General features: G+C 37.1%; 2 protein-coding genes across 2 annotated transcripts in view; one reads left to right on the top strand and one right to left on the bottom strand.

The window, feature by feature from the left end:
* Positions 1 to 325: 325 nt before the first annotated feature.
* TMEM126B (transmembrane protein 126B) lies at positions 326 to 7,524 on the bottom strand. The gene is made up of 5 exons (XM_007168539.2): positions 7,411 to 7,524; positions 4,789 to 4,910; positions 3,501 to 3,694; positions 2,327 to 2,438; positions 326 to 1,723 (listed from the first exon to the last, which is right to left on the bottom strand). Exons 1-5 carry the CDS (start codon positions 7,489 to 7,491, stop codon positions 1,540 to 1,542), a joined length of 693 nt encoding a protein of 230 aa, XP_007168601.2. The 5' UTR covers positions 7,492 to 7,524; the 3' UTR covers positions 326 to 1,539.
* Positions 7,525 to 8,109: 585 nt separating this feature from the next.
* The window catches only part of LOC130704556 (disks large 1 tumor suppressor protein-like), a 468,860-nt gene continuing 457,328 nt past the window's right edge, over positions 8,110 to 19,641 (top strand). Inside the window, exon 1 of the mRNA XM_057553268.1 lies at positions 8,110 to 9,481. Within this exon, the coding sequence (XP_057409251.1) occupies positions 9,463 to 9,481 (19 nt within the window). The 5' untranslated portion in view covers positions 8,110 to 9,462. The remainder of the gene's footprint in view (positions 9,482 to 19,641) is intronic.

Raw genomic sequence — 19,641 nt, 5'->3', positions numbered from 1 at the left:
CATGTTAGACCTACACGTAATGAGTCGGAAAGATCTCCAAGACATATATTGAAGGGAAAATTAATTTCCAGTATAATATGTATGGATAATACCATTTATTAAAAACAATATGTAAGTTACAAAAGAATACTACAAGGAAAAAGATGTGCTAACTTGATAAGGGTTGCCTCTGGAGAATGGAGTAGAAATAGGATGGAGTGGGAGTGAAGGGGGACTTTCAAGTCACGCTCTATATACTTCTGGATCATCTGTATATCTCACAATAAGAAGGTATTCATGTACTTGTATAATAATTGTTTAAGAGTTAATATTAATACCATTGATCTTGTTATCTATTTGACTTGGTTTCCTCTCTCCCCCCAATTGCCTACCCTTTCCTCAGAGTTTCAAGTATCATGAATTATTCTGAGAATACAAAGCTGTACGGCTTACTAACCATTTTTTTTTTTTTTGTTATCTATTTGACTTGGTTTCCTCTCTCCCCCCAATTGCCTACCCTTTCCTCAGAGTTTCAAGTATCATGAATTATTCTGAGAATACAAAGCTGTATGGCTTACTAACCATTTTTTTTTTATTAGTAAGAGTGTATGTATTTCAGTTTGTTATATATGATGCTGTAAAGCACCTCGTTAAGACTTCCATTTCTGTTTTGTGTTGCTTGGGGCCTCAGATGACCAAATCTTTAAATCTCAAGATGAATGTGATTAAGACAAGGAGAATGAGTTAACGGGGTTCCATTCTGTATCTTATTCTTTTCATCAGACAGCATTCATTTCCTCTCCTGTTTCCCTAAACGTGTAGCTCAGGAATGCTCTCGCAGACTTAAAGAAGCATGCTGTGATCTCTTTCTTTAGATTTTATGCTTCTTGAGGGCAGTGACTGAATTTTTGTACCCCTGGTGCCTATATTAATGCATAGCAAACAGGCACTCAATAAATGTTCTTTAAATAGCACAGTGAAGGTAATTTGTCAATGATAAGAGCTAGTAAGTATACTGAATTAGAGTTTAGAGTAGAGGAATGGGCTGTTATATTGCTTTCTTGTGAACTTTCAACTTCCCCTTCAAAATCTAGGACAAATGTCACCTTCCCGCCCAATAGCTTTCCCTTCTGCACAAGTAGTTAACAGCCACACCCTCAGTGTGCCCAAAGAATTATGTGTGTATCTCTCAAACCCTCTCATGCTATGTGTTCACATTTCTAATTGTGAGTTCTTTCTGGGTAAGGACGATTTCTTACTATATGTAACACAATGTCTGAGACCTAGCAGGTGCTCAATAAATGTTTGTGAATGAATACATACATAAATGTATAGATCAGACCTTGAGGCCTCAAATCCATTTCCACATACAATGACAAAACAGAGACGAAACCTACATTTATTTAATTACTGAATATTTATTGCGCACCTGCTATACACCAGGCAAAAGGAAAAGAAACAAATTTTCTATCCAGAATTACTTTTAACTCTTTCAGCAGTGCCTAAGTCCTCATCATAAAAAAGCCCATTATGCTGATTTAGTATCCATTCATTCTTTGGTTAATCTTCATGTACAGTTTTCTCAAGTGTACTTTCAAATATTGCATAATGCTCTAGACCATGATATATTCCAAGGGCTGTCTGAAGGATAAGAGGAATCACCATTGCTTTTATCTCTGTTTGACAAAGCAGCAGCCAATAAAGTAAAACCTTTCCTTTTGGTGGCAGTGGAACAGTATGATACCTAAAAACGAAAAAGGATTAATTACTTCCTCTGGAAGTAAATTCTATAAAAAATTTGTTGATGTCTCCTAAACTGATCATTTCTATTCTAGATCTTTCATGTAGATAGCAAAAAAGGTTAAAATTAGCTATTTGAAATATGAAACTATGATATTTTGATGAAAATGTGTCATTGGCAGCTAAAGAATAAGGAGAGTTTATTAACATTAAAAAAAAGGGGGGGGGGCTTTCCTGGTGGCGCAGTGGTTAAGAATCCACCTGCCAATGCAGGGGACACAGGTTCGAGCCCTGGTCCGGGAAGGTCCCACATGTCGCAGAGCAGCCAAGCTCGTGCGCCACAACTACTGAGCCTGCGCTCTGGAGCCCACGAGCCACAACTACTGAGCCCACGTGCCACAACTACCGAAGCCTGTGTGCCTAGAGCCGGTGCTCTGCAACAAGAGAAGCCACCGCAATGAGAAGCCCATACGCACACCGCAACCAAGGTAGCCCCTGCTTGCCTCAACTAGAGAAAGCCCCCAAGCAGCCAAAAATAAATAAATTAAATAAATAAATTAAAAAAAGAAAAAAGAAAGGAAGAAACGGAACAAAAAGATGGACTTACTTGACTGCCAGACGTCCATTTTTAGAAAAAGCTAAAGCAATGGGATATAAAACACCACACACTATGCCAATCAGTGAACTTCTCAGAACACAATTTTCCCGGCTTATATTACCTGGAAAACAAAAGTAAATTTGATCTCCCTTTAAGACTCAGGATAAGAACTATTAAGAGTCTTGGGTCCTCATACAGTAGTTATTTGCATTGTCCTCAAGCATAGCGAAATAGCAGAAAGAATATTAGAAATTCAGTCTATGGCACAATAGACTAAATGTATCACATTTAAAAAATGCTTTTATTATACTTCACATAAGGATAAGTTACCTCTTACTTATATGGCTGTTGCAGAAGTAATTTCATAGTGAAGAATACTAAACTAGCAGACCAGATATCTGGATTCTAGGGTAGTACATTTATATTGTCTATGTGTCAGGCATGTGCTAGGGATACAGTATTACACAGAAGAGATCCAATCTCTGACCTTCAGGTCAGTTTACTAAGAAAGAAATACATTAGACAAATATTTAAACAAATAATCTTAAGTGTGCATATGCTTTGAAGGTAAAATGAATAGAGAATGTCTCTAGAAACTTAACCTGAGGGAATCAGAGGTTTCCCTGGGGAAAAGGTATTTAAGCAGGGACCTGATGAACAGGGGTCAGAGGTTCCATCAATTACTAGTTGTGGAACTTAAGGTAAGGGGAGGAGGTAGGAAATAACATTAAAAGCCCATAATATGCCAGATACTATGTTAGACATTCAACATACAGTATCTTAATTCTTAATCCTGTGAGTTAAGTACTATTAGTCCTAATTCATAGATAAGACAACTGAGTCTCAGAGATTAAATGACTTGCCCAGTGTCACAAAACTTAAGTGAAATATGTAGTATACCAAAGCCTCCTTTTTTCCCAGTATATCATGCTGCTTCTTAGTGTACTTGAACATGTCTCAGCTTAGTTTCTTACCTGTAAAGAAAAGACACAATACTACTTGCCTTGGCTGATTAGGAGGATTGTTGTGGGGATGAAACAGGACAATATATGTGAAGGTACTTTGTTAGTGGTAAAGAAATACACAAATGTAAGGGACTATTATCAGCAGTAGCAACGGTATATGTTAATGAGTAATTTTACTTAGATATAAACACATTACATGTTAATGAATTTAAATTTACCTGAATACAAAGCATGTCTTACAAGAAGCTCACAAGAAACTATGGTAGACAAAAATGGAAGTGTAGTCAATGATGCATATGTCTTCAAAGCATCATGTTTAACCTTGAAGCAATGTCTGAAAATTAAGTTTGCCAATATTCCAGAGAAACCAGCTGTTGTTCCAAAGGTCACTGTTCCATATATATTCAAAGTCCTAATTGGAAAAACAAAGTGAAGAATTAAGTTTAACATAATATTCTTCTAATAGATATATCCTTTCCTGGGTTTGTTATTACATATTTACTCAACATCAAATTTTTCTTGAGCATTTACTATGCTCAATACTATACAAAGAAAGGTATTTTCTTTGTGCTGAGGGTGGGGCAGTGAATAAAGTTGCGGGGGGGGGAGGTGGAAAGAAAAAAAATTCCACCCCTCATGGAACTTGCATTCTAATGAGAGAACAATAGAATTATCTTTCTGAGAATAGAGTGGTTCTAAGATGGAGCTCTTTTAAAGAGAGAATAAATTTTGGCCACAAATAAATATGAATATGTTCCAATGTAGCCAAATTTTATGAACTATCTAAATCCAAGAATACTGTTCTTTCTACTAAAAGAATTAATTTGCTTAAGGTCATTTGAAAAAAGTTCTTTACATTTGGTTAGGCCTTCTAGAAAATAACTATTTCTTAAGTAGTCCAGATACATTTAAAATAATTTGTCTAGGATTTCCAAAACTTCATTCAAAGAAATTTGAGAGATCTAGTTTTTCTGACTCATACCTAAATCCAGAAATGTTTAAAGTCTAAGATCAACGTCCTTTGATTTTATTCTTGAGCTCTATTAATCTAAAAGTCAGAATCGTAATGTGAGACTATATGTACATCATGGAATCTGTATTCCCTTTTGCTGAGCTCAGCACTGTGGCTGAGGTAATAAATTCTAAACTGAAATTAATTACAATTGATAATTAATATAAGTAGCCCTAAAAATGGTGTTCTCCTAATTACTTTTAATTAAAATATTAATTTTAATTGCACAAATAACATTTAATTGCACAAATAACATTTCAACAATTTTAGAAACAAAACAATTTCAAGAGAGAAAAGAAATTATCCACAGTCTCAGTATTCCAACAAACCGCTATTTTCATCTGCTCATGTTTCCCTCCAGTTCTTTTTTGAAAATAAGCTTTCTTTATAACCAACTCAATAAAGTTAACAGGATCTTAGAGACCTAGAAACAATGGCAATACAGAAGATCTGCAAATAAAGTTATTGACTTTCAGTCTGGGTGAGTCTCTTACTTTTCTTTTCTAAGATATTCAAATTTTTTTTCTATGATTTCGATGACCATTGGTTTTCTGAGATTTGCATCTCCTAGAGAAGGACTGGACTGACCATATATGTATGTTGGCATCTTGATGTCCTGGAAAACACAAAAATCCAGAACCATAATAGCTAATGATGTTAATATTAAATCTTATAAATTCTACAGATGCAGATTAAAAAACATTTAGATTCTAGTAAAAGTGTCAGGTACTGTCATCTGCTTTCATATACTTTGTTAATGATTCAGTCACTATTTAGTGAGCTCTTATCTGTTAGACGATGGCTTTTTGATTCACATAACAACTTTGAGAAATTGGTAGGATAATGGTCATCTCTACCTTTATGGATGAGACAAACAAGGTTCAGAGAGGCTGACTTGCCTGAGGACTTGCTGTAGAAGGATAATTTACTGAGATATTTTTTGTTTTCTTTACAGTTTTCCCTGAAGGTAGCCAGGCCCTTTGTAGTTCTCCATGCTCTAGCTTTTTCAGAGCTGAAATTAAACAGTAGCTACTTGTTGACCACTGTCTTTATCCTCTGTCTCATGAAAGCCTGAGCTTTTGGAGATTATGTTGAGTATCCTGGAGAGGTAGGAGAGAACAGGGATTGCCTTGGAGAATATCAAGACAGAACATCAGAAAGAGGGACACATTCCAGCCTAGGAAGAGGCAGTGGATCATGGTTACCTTGGATTATATAAGGTATATATATCCAGATCCCTACTGGGGCAGAAGTAGGGCCTTTGCTGGAAATTGCTATGCAGTATATCAGGGAGCCTGGACCTATGGCACTGGGCTCCAGGGTTGGAAAGTTCCTGTGTCCCAAGTGTGATGTATGAATAGACAGTTGCTAATGTCAAGGGACCATAAGGTTTGGCCAGTAGCATCTTAACAGAAACCAGTAGTTGAAAAAAACAAAACAAAACTGGACCCTCAGAAAGGATCCCTTCTGAATATTTTGCTCTGGGTAAGACTCTCAGATTTCTGTGAAACGTCTTAATATTTGTTACATCTTTTGCCATACTGGCATTATGGGATTCCAGATTAGCCAATGAATAGATTAAATCTATGCCTTTCACAATTTATATGATTCTCCATTTTAACAACATTTATGGTCAAGGGCATAGACTAATAAGTCTCAAATTTTAGGAGTCCTGGGCAAGAGAATCAGAGTGGGTTAAGCATAAAAGACATAAAAGAGACTTAGTAAGATTCTCAACTTTTCATGTGCACAGGAATCACGAGTTTATCTGAAATGCAGTCTCTTGAGCTCCCTATTGAGATATCTGGATTCAACAGGAGTAGGGTAAAGTTTAGAAATCTGCATTTTAATAACACCAAGTGATTCTGATGCTGGTAGTCAATGGACACATGTTGAACATCACTGTAATATTCATTTCCTGAATAAGTGATATGTACCAACCCTAACCCTAACTGATGAAAGGCCAATTCATCCATGGTATCAACATCCTGAAGGTATAGGCTCTTTTGAACCTTCATATGGTATTAAACAATGAGTAATAATGGACGAGTTTCTTTCCCTGCATCATTGAAGAACTGTACTCAAACCAGTTCTATCTTTTTCTTTAAAATATCTGGGGAGGACAGAAAAAAAAAAGTAAAATATTTTATAAATTACAATTTTTCACAGACTAGATTTAATCTTTTGCCTCTCTCTGATATCTAAATGGCAAATGGAAGAGACAAGATAGCAATATCTAAGGGAGATTCTATATCTAATCCCTCTAGTGTACATGAAGGCAGATGTCAGTAACATGACAATTAACCAGAAACTTGGGAAAACTTTTCGTTTTGCTGTCATCCAATTCACTGAAGTCCCTTATTCCTAACAAAGAAAACTTTCAGGCAATCCCTTGTACCAACCTCCTACCTCGTCTACACCTCATTATATAGGAAACACAGATATCCAGGATTATGATCCTAAAATACTGAAACAGGACAGCAAATATTTATTGAGTGCATAGTTTTTGTAAGGCAGTTATTAAAGCAGAGAAATATACTGATAACTTTCTGATAGAATTTTTACAAGTATTGAAATGTAAAAATTTCTCCATAACTAACATTTTATCTAAAAAGTAACCAGTTCAAAAAAAAAAAAAAAGTAACCAGTTCAAGGCCACTCAACTGGTCACCACGATTATACCAGTAATATTTTATGGTTTTGTAGTGCTTTTATGTGTATTATTTCACTTGACCTTCAGAATTTTATTTAACATTCACTCATCATTTGCTCAGACATTCACCTGGTATTTGAAAGTCCCCCGGATAAGCAAGATGTAGTCATGTCCTCAGAACCCACAACCCAGGCAGAGGTCAGGACAAAATGGCAGGAAATTTAACATGCAAAGGCCCCGAGTCAAGAGAAAACAGGCTTCATCAATCAGGACTAAACTTTAGGTCTCCTACTTTCTCCCTACCTCTTTTCATAGCAACCAGGGATTTAATTGCGCCCTACATAGACTTGGGAGCTATTCTCTTTAGACTTCAAATCCCTTTTACGCGCATCATTTCAGAAGAGTGCACCAGCACCTGAGGCTGCAGAAATCACCGCCCATACCACCCTGGGTTTCCGCCTACCTTGGGCGCTTCCCCAGCTCCCGCCGACACCACACCTGCAGCCCTCCGGTCAGCTTCAGCCTCACGCCCGAGCGCCGCCATTTTGGCGACTCACGTGACTAGTGGTGGGCGGGGACCCAGAACTCCCGGGGCGGGAAGTGGTGCGGGCTCACGCCTCTAGCCCGCATCCCTGGCCCGCCCCGACCCAGTCAAAAGCCGCGCCCTCCATCCTGGCTGTGATTGGGCCCGGCGTCCAGAAGCTGGAGCCGCTCATTGGCTTCCAGGAGGCCCAGACTCCCATGGGCCCGCCCCCCTGCCAGGCCCGTATTCCCTTCTCTTTAATTTGTTAGCCTAGCTCCTTCTTTTCGCCTTTTGAGGGGAACGTGGGGGCGGTCCGAGCGCAGGGATGTCGCTGCGCGTTTTCCTCTCCTCAGGGCACCTCCGTTAGCTGGGGCCGAGCTGCCCAGCCCCTTTCACTCCTTCAGGGTGCTTGCCCCTCTGGCCTGGCCCGTGTGTTACGGCTCCGGCTTCTCGGGCACCTCCTCCCTAGAGCCCCCAACCGGCTGCCAGAGCGGCCCCGACTAGCCTCCTTCCCTCACAGCCGTCAGACTCCCCTCCTCAATCTTTAGTCCCCTCATATTCCATCCTTTCTCCTCGCTTGGAAAGAGACCGGAGAGAATTTTGCCCCCCCCCTCGCTCCCCGAGAAGACCCCCTTACCAGCCGGTGTTTCGGGTTGGGGGACGCTGCGAGGACGCCTGGCGCCCTTTTGTGCGCGTTCAGTGCCCAGCAGTATCTCCCAGACCAGCACCCCCCGACCCTCCAGTCTCCATGTCTTAGAGAAGCCAAAATCGAGAGTTATATAATTTCTAGTGCTGCTGTTTCTCCTGCCTGAGGAAACACTTCATCGCGTGGAGGGTGCAGGACATTTCTGTGCTCTTCTATATAAGAACGGGGTGTGGGCAGGGGTGGCCGGCGGTAGCAGAGAGATTTGTTTTTTCTGCAAAAGGAAGGTGGGTAGTTTGGAGAGAGACTGAGGGAAAAAGGGTGGATGTGGAAGCCAAGCGGCCGAACTCTCTCATTTAGGAAACCGCGAACTGTTTGCACAGCTTATGCTCACATGCCTAATACTACTACAGCGTCTCAGAAAACACCTTTGGGGGAAGGTTTGACTTGTCTCGAACAGTCTCAGTGTTTTTCCTCGCCGGATAGGGAACTGCTTGGATGCGAAGAGACGGCATGATGTGAATGACTCCAGTGTGAAGAAATCTTCGCCAACTCATCCTGCATCAAGTGCCCATTGAGTAGCACTGTCACTTTAATGTCTCCATGCCAGGGGATTGCTTTCCTTCTTTTAAATCCTCTCGGTTAATACGTGAGAGGATCAGAATCAGAGGGGGCATTAAGGATCAAGCTTGAGGGGCTTGGAGAACACAGAAGAAAAAAAATGAAAGTGACAGCAAGCTGGATCCTGTCTTACTGAGGGGGTGAGATCCGGAACTTCTGGTCCAGTGAATAGAAAGGGGCCTTTCAGTCTGTGTTCTGCCCCAGAAAACTGTCCAAACTCACCCACCTTTTTTAGAGACTAGAGTCAAAGAGGTTTTTAAAAGTATTTTTTGGGGGTGAGGGTTTTAAATTTTTCTCTAAAGAATTGAGGGTTTTTATCATCAACCAGTTCATCTTTGATCATGTATTGAGTAATGAGACAGCTGTGTAAATTTGGTTTGTGCCTTAATTGAGTTAGTCATCGAACTCCAAAAATGTTGCTGCCTGAAGAGGAGTTTTAATAATGTTTTCTATGCTTACAATACTTTTCTTTTTAAACAGAATAAATGTTTTATAAACATTGAAAAACTTGCAAAACTCAAAAGCTATTTTTCTTTAAACTCCGTGGGCACTGTCAAAGTTGGTGGAAAAAATACATCATTTTTTCTTTATTTGAAAGAGAAGACAGCCTGGATTTCAAACAGTGAAGTGGTTTGCAACAGTTACCTGGCTCTTGGCCTCCATCCAGGTGGATCAAGTTGAGACCTGAAAAGAGATCTTGAATCCTGTGGCAGTGGAAAGACCCAAGAATGCCAGTCAAGAAGAAAGGTGGGCTATGAGGCTTTCTATATATGTTTCTCCTTTTTCTTGGTTCTGCTATTTGCAGTTTAAATTGTCCATTTGAGAGTAGAATTTTCCTTGGGATGTAGTTATTGTAATGATGTCTTTTCTGTGGTACATCATTCAGTAATATTACTTTACTAAATGAAAACCAAGTAGGACTGTGGTATTTAATTATAGGCGTTTATGGTTTCGTAAATCAGGTGGTATAAATCACCATTTGTAATCAGCGTAAATTTGATACCACAGGTTTGGGATTTTCTTTAGCTTGCTTTCTTAGCTCGTTAAAGGTTACTTTTACACAGTCTTTAAAAAAGAAACCTGTACAGTGCAGCTCTTCCTCATGAATTTAATATTTATCAAGCAAATTACATAGTTGTAAAAGATAAAGTTGTTTGTAGTGAATGCAATTATAGATTTATTATTTATCTTTTATTAAAAATAGCTTTCATGTTTGGGTTTACTCTAGTGGAAATCTTCACTTCTGTGATAAAGCACCACTTTGGTAACTGTTGTGCTTTTCCAGATGTATACATTATCCAGTAACATGATTGGCAAATTCTGCAAATGAGGTAAACACCTCACTCCTCACCCCCACTGATCAAGATCTGGAAGGTTCCTGAAGTATAGTTTATTATAGGTCACACCTTGGGATTCACTTTAGCCTAGATCTACCCCAGGTGAACCTTGTTCACCTAAGGATCCTGGAGAAGCTGGTGTTTTTTTTTTTGTTTTTTGACATTTTATAGAAGACCAGATCAACTATAGAGGAGTTTTTTAAAGAGTTTTAAACTAAAATGTGTATCAATACCCTTGAACTCTACTGTAGTGGACTAGTATAGATCCAAATGTTGACCATTTATGTGAGTTGCTACAGTCTGAAACTAAAGCTTAGTGTGAAGGTTAAGGTGCAGCCTGGCTCTGCATGATGTTTAATCCTACCTGTGGATTTGGAAGGTGTATTGAGGAAACTGATAATCAGTGAGATTCTTTACCCAACTGCTGTCTGTAGAGAAGGACAATGATATATAAAACCTCTGAAACACCTAGAAATGTCCCTTTGTATGCTGGAATTTAAGACTGGGCTTGTTTCCTTCTCCTGCTCTCCTCCATAATATCACTGAGAGAAGTAAACTCTCCTTGAGATTTTGGAGCTACACCTGTCCAGACCTGACACAATTGGTTTATTTGGAACAAGAATGATTTGGGGGAATGTAGCCAATAAAGGATACGTCTCTTTGACTTATTTAGCTTGGGGTGTATTTTTATTCTTTCTACCATTTATTGTGCTCTAGTTAGTGTTCCTTTTGGACTTACTTTAAACTAGTAATTGAATTAAACACATTGTGTGTGTGTGTGTGTGTGTGTGTGTATGTATGTGTATATATGTATGAGACGGAGACAGAGAGAAGAGGAAGAGAGGGAAGGGAGAGAGGAAAGGGAGAGAGAAAGAGAGGGATAAAAGGTATCTGGCAAGGAGGCGGAGGAAAGGCACTGATGTTCTAGATATAACTTAACTAAGTAGGGTGAACTTAAGATTTCTAAACCCAACAGACTGAGTTTTTAAAAAAAGTTCCTACCTTTAAAGGAAGTTACAAAAATTGCCATTATTGAAAACCATACTTTATGAGAAATAATTTATTTCCTTCCCTGCTTCCTTCCCTCCTTTTCTTTCCTCCCTCCCTCCTTCCTCTTCTCTTATTCTTTACCAATGGGTTGATTGTAGTGGGTCTAATTTTTTAAGGAATCAACAAGTTCTAATTAACAAAGTACAAAGTTCTAATTAACAAGTACATATTTGGATATTACTAAAGTATATGCATTATGTAATTTACTTCATGAACTAATCTAGAGAAACAGCTTATCTTTTTAAAAATCTCTTAAAACTGTTAGTATTAAGATATATATTTTAAAATATTATAGACAACTAACCAAACAAGTTATGACATGTACATTATATTTTTAATTAGCTAAGCTTACTATCTGTACTGTTTCTATAAGTAAAACAAATACTTTTAAGTATAACCTAGATTTATTCTGCAGAGAGCACAGTCCTCTATCATCTTGAATCTTTTCTCTTTCTTTTTTTAAAAATATTTGTGCTTCTTCTTTTGTATTTTTTAAAAATTTATTTATTTATTTTTGGCTGCGTTGGGTCTTCATTGCTGCGCGCGGGCTTTCTCTAGTTGCGGCGAGCGGGGGCTACTCTTCGTTGCGGTGCACGGGCTTCTCATTGTGGTGGCTTCTCTTGTTGTGGATCATGGCCTCTAGGCTCGCAGGCTTCAGTAGTTGTGGCTCGTGAGCTCAGTAGTTGTTGCTCACGGGCTCTAGAGCGCAGGCTCAGTAGTTGTGGTGCACGGGCTTAGTTGCTCCACGGCATGTGGGATCTTCCCGGACCAGGGCTTGAACCTGTGTGCCCTGCATTGGCAGGCGAATTCTTAACCACTGTGCCAACAGGGAAGTCCCTCTTTTTTCTTTCTTCATTGTTGCATGTGGTAGATAGGATGGAAGCTAGGCTTTATGTAATCTTAAACAATAACTATCCTCATAGAGCCAAGTGTTTATTCATTGTTGAATATATTCTTATTACAATAAGAAATTTTCATAAGACATATTTCTCACTTGTTATATATTTTGTATGTTATTGTAAAAGTAGAGAGTAGTTTCTCTGATTGGTAACATGTAAGCATGGTAGGAAGTGGGAATGGATGTGACATCTAAGTACATTTTTTTTTTTTTTTTTTTTGCTGCACCTCACAGCCTGCAGAATCTTAGTTCCCTGAATAGAGATGGAACCCCGGCCCACTGCAGTGGAAGCACAGAGTTGTAACCACTGGACCACCGGGAAAGTCCCTAAGTACATTTTTAGGTGCTATTCTTGATTGTTCTTAGGTAAGCCAAAACTGCTATATTCAGTGCTATTTTGCTTTATGACATTACTTCCTACCTCTTCTACCTCACTCTCTTCACATTTTTATAGATCTCAGTTTTATCAACAGAACACTCATCATTTCTTCTTCAGAGATATTTTTCTCCCAACAGTCGCTTTTCATTCAGGATTCTCTTTTCTACAGTTGTAACTTGATTTGCTCCCAACTGAGCCTTTATGATATCTTTGACCTGTTTTAAATTCTGAAAATTCAGGGCCAATCCAAGATAAGTTGTATCAGCATTCTCTGATATGATGCAAGGTCATGATGTATAGTAAGGGGCTATTTCAACAGACTTGTGAATTGATCTGATTTCGTGTTGGATTAATGCAAGAAATAAAAGTTAACGATAGTTGTGTTCTCCCCTGTGGTTTTTGCAGAAAGTTGCTGTTTTAGTGATAAAATATACTTCAACAGAATTTTTTAGTACATTGCAGTTTCTTTTTTGAGAAGTTTTTTGTTCTCTTCACTGTCATTAAATATGTGAAAAAAATCAATGCTTTTAATACTTTGAGGTTGATGTTTATTTCATTTGTGTTTTTAAAAAGTTGTCCTATTCTGCTCTTCTTTGAAATTGGTGTAGAAGTCTATCTGATGTTATTAATTTACATGACACTTTATTTCCTTTGAATTCTTCTGTTGCAACTGTTTTTAGCCATATAATAGAGTATGTATACCATGTACTGAAACTTAAACACTATCATTTTCATAATTCACATGTTTTGACATTGTTCTTTTTAAAGGAATTTGAAGAATGTTGTGTGATTAGAATCCCAAGACATGATATTGCCATGTATCTTATTGACATTTGTGAAATTGAGATTGTTGTTTCCTGGGTTTACACTCTTTCCTTTTGGTTGACTGTATACTTCATAAAAGTGTCATTTCTGTTTTTCTTTTTTCCCCACTCTCTGGAAGGGAACTTATAACTCTTAAGTTTAATTTTTCCTCATTTAAAAATTTCTTTCATTATCTATTTCCTGCACTTTGTGGCTTAACTTCTTTTTTGTAGGATCTCACTAGTTTATATTTGCCTTTCATTATCTGAGCATCTGAGCATACTCTATCTCTAGCTTTTCATCAATTACTAAGTTTTTTTTTAGGTTCTCTAAAGGGAAAAACATGTACCTAAATTTATTGACTACACCTGAGTAGCTATTTTATCCCTTCTGTACGTACTTCACCAAGTTTTTGTTTGAACTTTTGTGTTTGCCATACCAGGATTATATTCAGATGCTTTTTCAATTTCAAAAAACTTCATGCTTTTTCTTTTTCTGAGCCAGTAGAACTCAAAAGAGTTAAGCCCCAGAGAGGGATGGGAAAAGGCAGGTTTCAAACTTTTGTAATTTCTGTAAGTCAAAGTAAGATAACTTACTAAAGATTTTTTTAGATTTAAAATCCCTCAAAAGGGACATCTTGACCTTGGTTGAGAGAATTGTTGAAAATCATGATGCCACAGATTCTTTTTTTTTTTAATTTTTAATTTAATTTAATTTATTTTTTTATACAGCAGGTTCTTATTAGTTATCTATTTTATACATATTAGTGTATACATGTCAATCCCAATCTCCCAATTCATCACACCACCACCGCCCCCCTGCCACTTTCCCCCCTTGGTGTCCATATGTTTGTTCTCTACATCAAGCCATAGATCCTTGATGTTGGAAAATATTCATCAATCCAGGAGGCATAAAGAGAGAACATTCTGGAGAGAGAAATAGAAGAATACTCTTTGTATTCAACTACTGATTAGGAGTATGTTATGAAGCAAACAATAGGCATAGTGTTAAAATTATCTGTTAATTGATTTTATTTTACAGTTTTTATGTATTGGGAATGTTGCAAATGATATGCTAATGAATTTACACCATAAAATATTTGAACTGTTAGGTTTTTGGGAAACTGCCCAAGTGCTCCATTCATGATAGAATATTTGATCTCTCCTTTAGGCCTATGATTGGTTACATCTTTGGGTGGAAGAGTCTAGTCAGTGAGAATATGTACACAAAATATTGGATTTTTAAAACATCAGATTAAGACATTCAATTCATTTATGCCTTTGCCAATCAGTCAATTAATCCGTCACTCTTCTATAACAATGCATTCAGTAAACTATAAGAATGCTCTTCTTTCTTAATTATATACTCTCATTATACGCTCTTATTTTATTTTATTTTAAAATAAATAAATTCCTTTAAAAAAAGGAATTCCTTTATTTTAATTATTTATTTATTTATTTATTTTTGGCTGTGTTGGGTCTTCGTTTCTGTGCAAGGGCTTTCTCTAGTTTCGGCAAGCGGGGGCCACTCTTCATCGCGGTGGGCGGGCCTCTCACTGTCGCGGCCTCTGTTGTTGCGGAGCACAGGCTCCAGACGCGCAGGCTCAGTAGCTGTGGCTCATGGGCCTAGTTGCTCTGCGGCATGTGGGATCTTCCCAGACCAGGGCTCGAACCCGTGTCCCCTGCATTGGCAGGCAGATTCTCAACCACTGTGCCACCAGGGAAGCCCTATACGCTCTTATTTCTTAACATTTATTGTGTAACCATGTCAGTGATGATAGAATATTTTTGAGTATAATGCTGAGATGTATAAAATCTTTTTTTTTTTTTACTGGAGCAAGAGCACTTGTACCCCAGCTATAATTCCTGCTCAGGAGTTTGTAGCAGTCAAGGCACGAGGGCTCTGTATCCTCAATGTAGGTTGCTTTGTCAGCAAAGGATCATGAGTTTTACCCAGTCTCTTCTGTCCAGTCAGTCATTCCAAATTCCAAGTAGTAAGCTTTCTGCATAGGTTCAGTTTTTAGTGAGTTTTTCAAAGCTATTTCAAGAATTATGGCCAAATTGCCTCTATTATGAAACAATTCTCCTGACCTCATTTGTTTTAGGATTTAAAATCAAGAGGAAATGATATAAAGTGGAAACTTCTGTGAAAATGAATTAAGTTAAATCTTTCAAAGATTATGAGTAAGATTATGTATCCCATTGCTGCTGATGACACATCTTGCTAGCCATTAGGGCCCTAATTCTGTTAGAGTAAGACTCTGAGGCTTCTGTAGGGGGCCTGTCATTTTGGAGAGTTGTGACATCTTTATCATTGAAAGTGTGGTGAGACTTGAAATAAACCTGTTAGGTTCTGTACTATTTAAAATACCTTATAGGTAATAAACTATAAATTATTTTAAAAGGTAAACTTGGGTATGTATTTAAGGAAATAGCTTTCCTTCTATTTATTTATTCCATCATTTATCCATTCAACAAAGATTTATTGAGTGCCTGCTATGTACCAGGCACTGTGCTAGGTGCATGTTTTACAGTGGCAAATGATATTCGGTGTCTGCCTTTATGATGCTTAAAATTTATTAGGGAGACAGATATGGACACAGGCAATTTCACTGTGTATGTTGGGATTAACATCGTGTCATGTTCATTTCTTTGAATCATGTCCCTATAATCCTCAATAGCAGTGATATTGTGGGAAAAACCTAGACCAGTAGTCAGAAGACGTGGCTTCTAGGAGAAAGGACAAGATCTGATAATCACTGAGCTGAACTCTCAGTCTATAAATTTAGGTGTGTAAGAAATATCCATTTATTTTCTATAGTTCAACTTTATTTTTGACTCTTGATTACTAAGTTGTGGGCGGAATCACTCCAGTCCTTTTTGAGTTTTTTCCTACTTCCGTAGGGTTATGGTAGGGTTCCATCTGGAATGGGGGTATACTCTGGTCATTGATCATCTATATACAACAGTTTACCTCTGAGGCATGAGTTGTTGTGTCTAGATGGTTCTTTCTGGTCTGGCAACAATTGCTACTTCTAAGACATGTATTTAAATGTTTTTTTCCCAGAATTTCTGTGTTTCTGTTTGCCTAGCTGCATAATGATGCTTTTCCTCTCTGGGGTCTTTCTGCCTTTCAGGCAATGCTGCCAGGAAGCAGAACCTAGATACCTGCTGCCTTGGGATCCAAAAACTTCTCTTATTTTTCAACTGAGAAAATCTCTTTCTAGACTGGGGAGGGGCTAGGAGATGTCCCTCTCTCTGCATGTACCTGAGAATCTCTCTTTCATCTCTGAAACAAACATTTCTTTTATTTGGAGGGTTTAGGCTTTTGGAAAGCAACACTGGGATAACTTTAAAATCCCGTTGGTTTTCTGTCCTGGTACATACCTCCCCTGAGGCAATAAAGTACAAAACCAGTTACCAGCTTGAATGAGAAGAAAGGAAATGGGAACATTTAGGGAGAGAAGAAATTAACATCTCAAAGTGCCAGCCTCACACAGGTACTTCTTCACATGCCTTCTTATGATAATGCCACCAGGTGACCTTGTGAAAATCATATCATCTTTCTGAACCTCAGTTTCCTTTTCTAAAAGGGGTTTAATACTTCCCCCCCGTATATTTTCTTTTCCCCATCAAATAAGATAATATATATTAACTTCACTTTTATAAAGTTAGTGATAGAATTAGGACAGGAAGCTCATCCAATGTTCTTTCTACTGTATGAGTGAGGTATTCTTTGAACAAATGAATGGCATCATGGTGCAGTGGAGGAGAGTCCCGGGACGGAATCCTGTCTTTACCATTAGCTGAATAAGTTATCTAAAAAAGATCAACAGACTGAGCTTCAAATTCCTCATCTTAAGACATGACTGCACTAATAATATCCAACTCTTAGGATTATTGAGACAATCAAAGAAAAATATCTAGCCCATGTGGAAATTGTTTTGGGAATAGGAAAGTGCTATACAAATGCTTATCAGAATACTTTCTTTCTTTTTTTTTTTTTGGTCCAAGGAAGAGGAAAGTTGTGTTCAGAGGAAAGTTGTCTCCTTCCATCAGTTGTCTGGGTTCAGCTTCCCGGTCAGCTTCTGGAGTTAGCCTACCCAGATGTGGCAAGTACACATCTGGTTACAGAAAGGAAATGCCACACTGTGCTTTTTTTTATTTTTTAATTTTTATTTATTATTTTTTTTGTGCTTTTTTTTAGAATAGAATAATGTTTCTTATGAGTATTTCTTCTCTTTCAATGTTGCTAAAGTAATCTGTAAACCATCCAATATTTACAAAATGATTGCAGTCTTTAGATCTGTTTTAAGTCTGGCCATACATTTTCCCCACAATTTAAATTCCAAGTTTTACCTATTTTTTCATTTTCTTTTTCTAGTTTGTTACAACTGGAATAAGGCATATTTCAGTATTCAGCTGAAGATGCAATTTACTATCTTCTTTCTTTCTATTTATTACTATTTAACCTTGTACTTTTCCCATTGTTCTCTTCAACAATTCTATAGAAATTGTGAAAGCATGACTTATCTGAAAGGTAGTAATATAAATTCACCATTTCATATTAATATCTTTTTGTGTCAATAGGGGAAATAGCCTTATCAACAGGTGTTTGTTGAAGTATATTTAAAAAAATTTTTTGGGAGGGGGCGGGCTGGAAGTATAGTATAATAGCTAAGGACAATTAAAGAAAAAAGAAACACTGATCCTGTCCCAATAAGTTACGTTTCAATATGGCATAATACTTAAAAGTATGGGCTTTGGTGCCAGATAGACCATGGTTTATACCCTGGTTCCAACACTGGTTGTGTAGCGTTGGGCAAGTTATTTCATTTCTCTCAGTTTGTTTCCTCATTTGCAAAATGTGTATAGTAGTATTTCTTGGGGTTCTTGTGAAAATTATATAAGGTGATCTCTGCAGAATGCTTAGCATTGCTCAAAAAATGCCAGCTAATTTTATTAGTAATAAAATGACACCTTTGTTGTATCACCTTGAACTGTATATTTTAATATTAAAAAAGCTTCTTTTTAAAGACCTGGTACGAGGATAACTTTTCTGTTGGCATTCATCATTTTATTATTTTCATATGAATATCTTAATTTACAAAATAACAAGAACAATAATGTCAATAATAAGAATTAAGCACATATAAGTACTTCCTAATAAAATATTTTTATTTGCTAGTCATAATGTCTTATATTGTAAATAATGATCAAAAACTGTTCAGTGTTGCATATATTCATTTGAAATGGCATGAGAGAGGGAAAAACTCTAACCATTTTTGTTTGTTTCAATTGATATATATCACACCGTAGTTAGGATGATCTTTCCAAAACTTTAAAAAATGGTCATGCTCATCTTTATTAAAAAATCTTCCATGGCTTATTATTCCTCCTTCAGTATAAGGCCAAACATAGCATGGTCTGTATGGCATCAATTTACTTCTCTGTTCTCACGGCCCCTGGTACCTCATCATAGCATGACCCCACTCTATTTTAATCTTTTACTTTGTTTAAATTTTCTATTTAATTATCTTTACTTTCAGACAAAAGAAATCCCTAAGAGGGTAGAATATTTATCTTGTTCAGTGTTGAGTTCCCAGTGTCTAGAGCATAGTAAGATAAATATTTGATTAATGAATGAAAGAACTTTTTATCTCTATCAGGTTTTAAAGGTAGGACCATTTTGATTTATATGTTATAAATATAATTTTTATATTAATAAACACATGTAAAAATAAGAGATTCAACATATAACCCTAGATTCTAAAATTCAGTGATAAAATTATGTCTGATTGGTCAAGTTTTATTTTTTTTCCGTAGAAATATGCTCAACTCTGTTTCTGGAGGATTAAGGTTGGTACTGTGGAGAGAACACTATACTTGAAATCAAAAGCTTTAAGATTAAGCTCCAAATCTGTTATTCAGTAGTTCTGTGATTGGACAAGCCACTATGAATTTCAGTTTCATGTAAAATAGGCAATATGACTTCTCAGTGGTGGGAATCAGATCAGATAATGCACGTGAAAGTTCTTTCTAAACTGTAAAAATGTTACATAAATTTATTTAAAGGAATTTCAGTATTCTAAATGATTTGTGTATTTAGTTTACCCTTTCCTCTATTACACTTTGATCTTAGTTTTCTGAACAATACCATCACATGTTCTATAATTCTTCCTTTTATTTTTAGTTGTGGCAAATAATTTTATGTTATCCTTTCTCTCTTTCTAAAATTTCATTTGTTAGCAGTATTGCCGTTTGCTGTTTCAAATTTAAATCACCTGTCCCAAATTATTTGTAACTTTTTGGTAATGCTATTCTTAAACCAAATACAAAAGAGTTGAAGCTTAATTAACAGACACATGATTACCTATAATTCCAGTTATGTAACATTCACTATATCCTTTGGATTGCGTATTTCATACAAAAATTTTTTA

This window comes from Balaenoptera acutorostrata, chromosome 9 (genome assembly GCF_949987535.1).
Source record: "Balaenoptera acutorostrata chromosome 9, mBalAcu1.1, whole genome shotgun sequence".
NCBI lineage: Eukaryota > Metazoa > Chordata > Mammalia > Artiodactyla > Balaenopteridae > Balaenoptera > Balaenoptera acutorostrata.
This window is presented reverse-complemented; position numbering and strand designations above follow the sequence as displayed.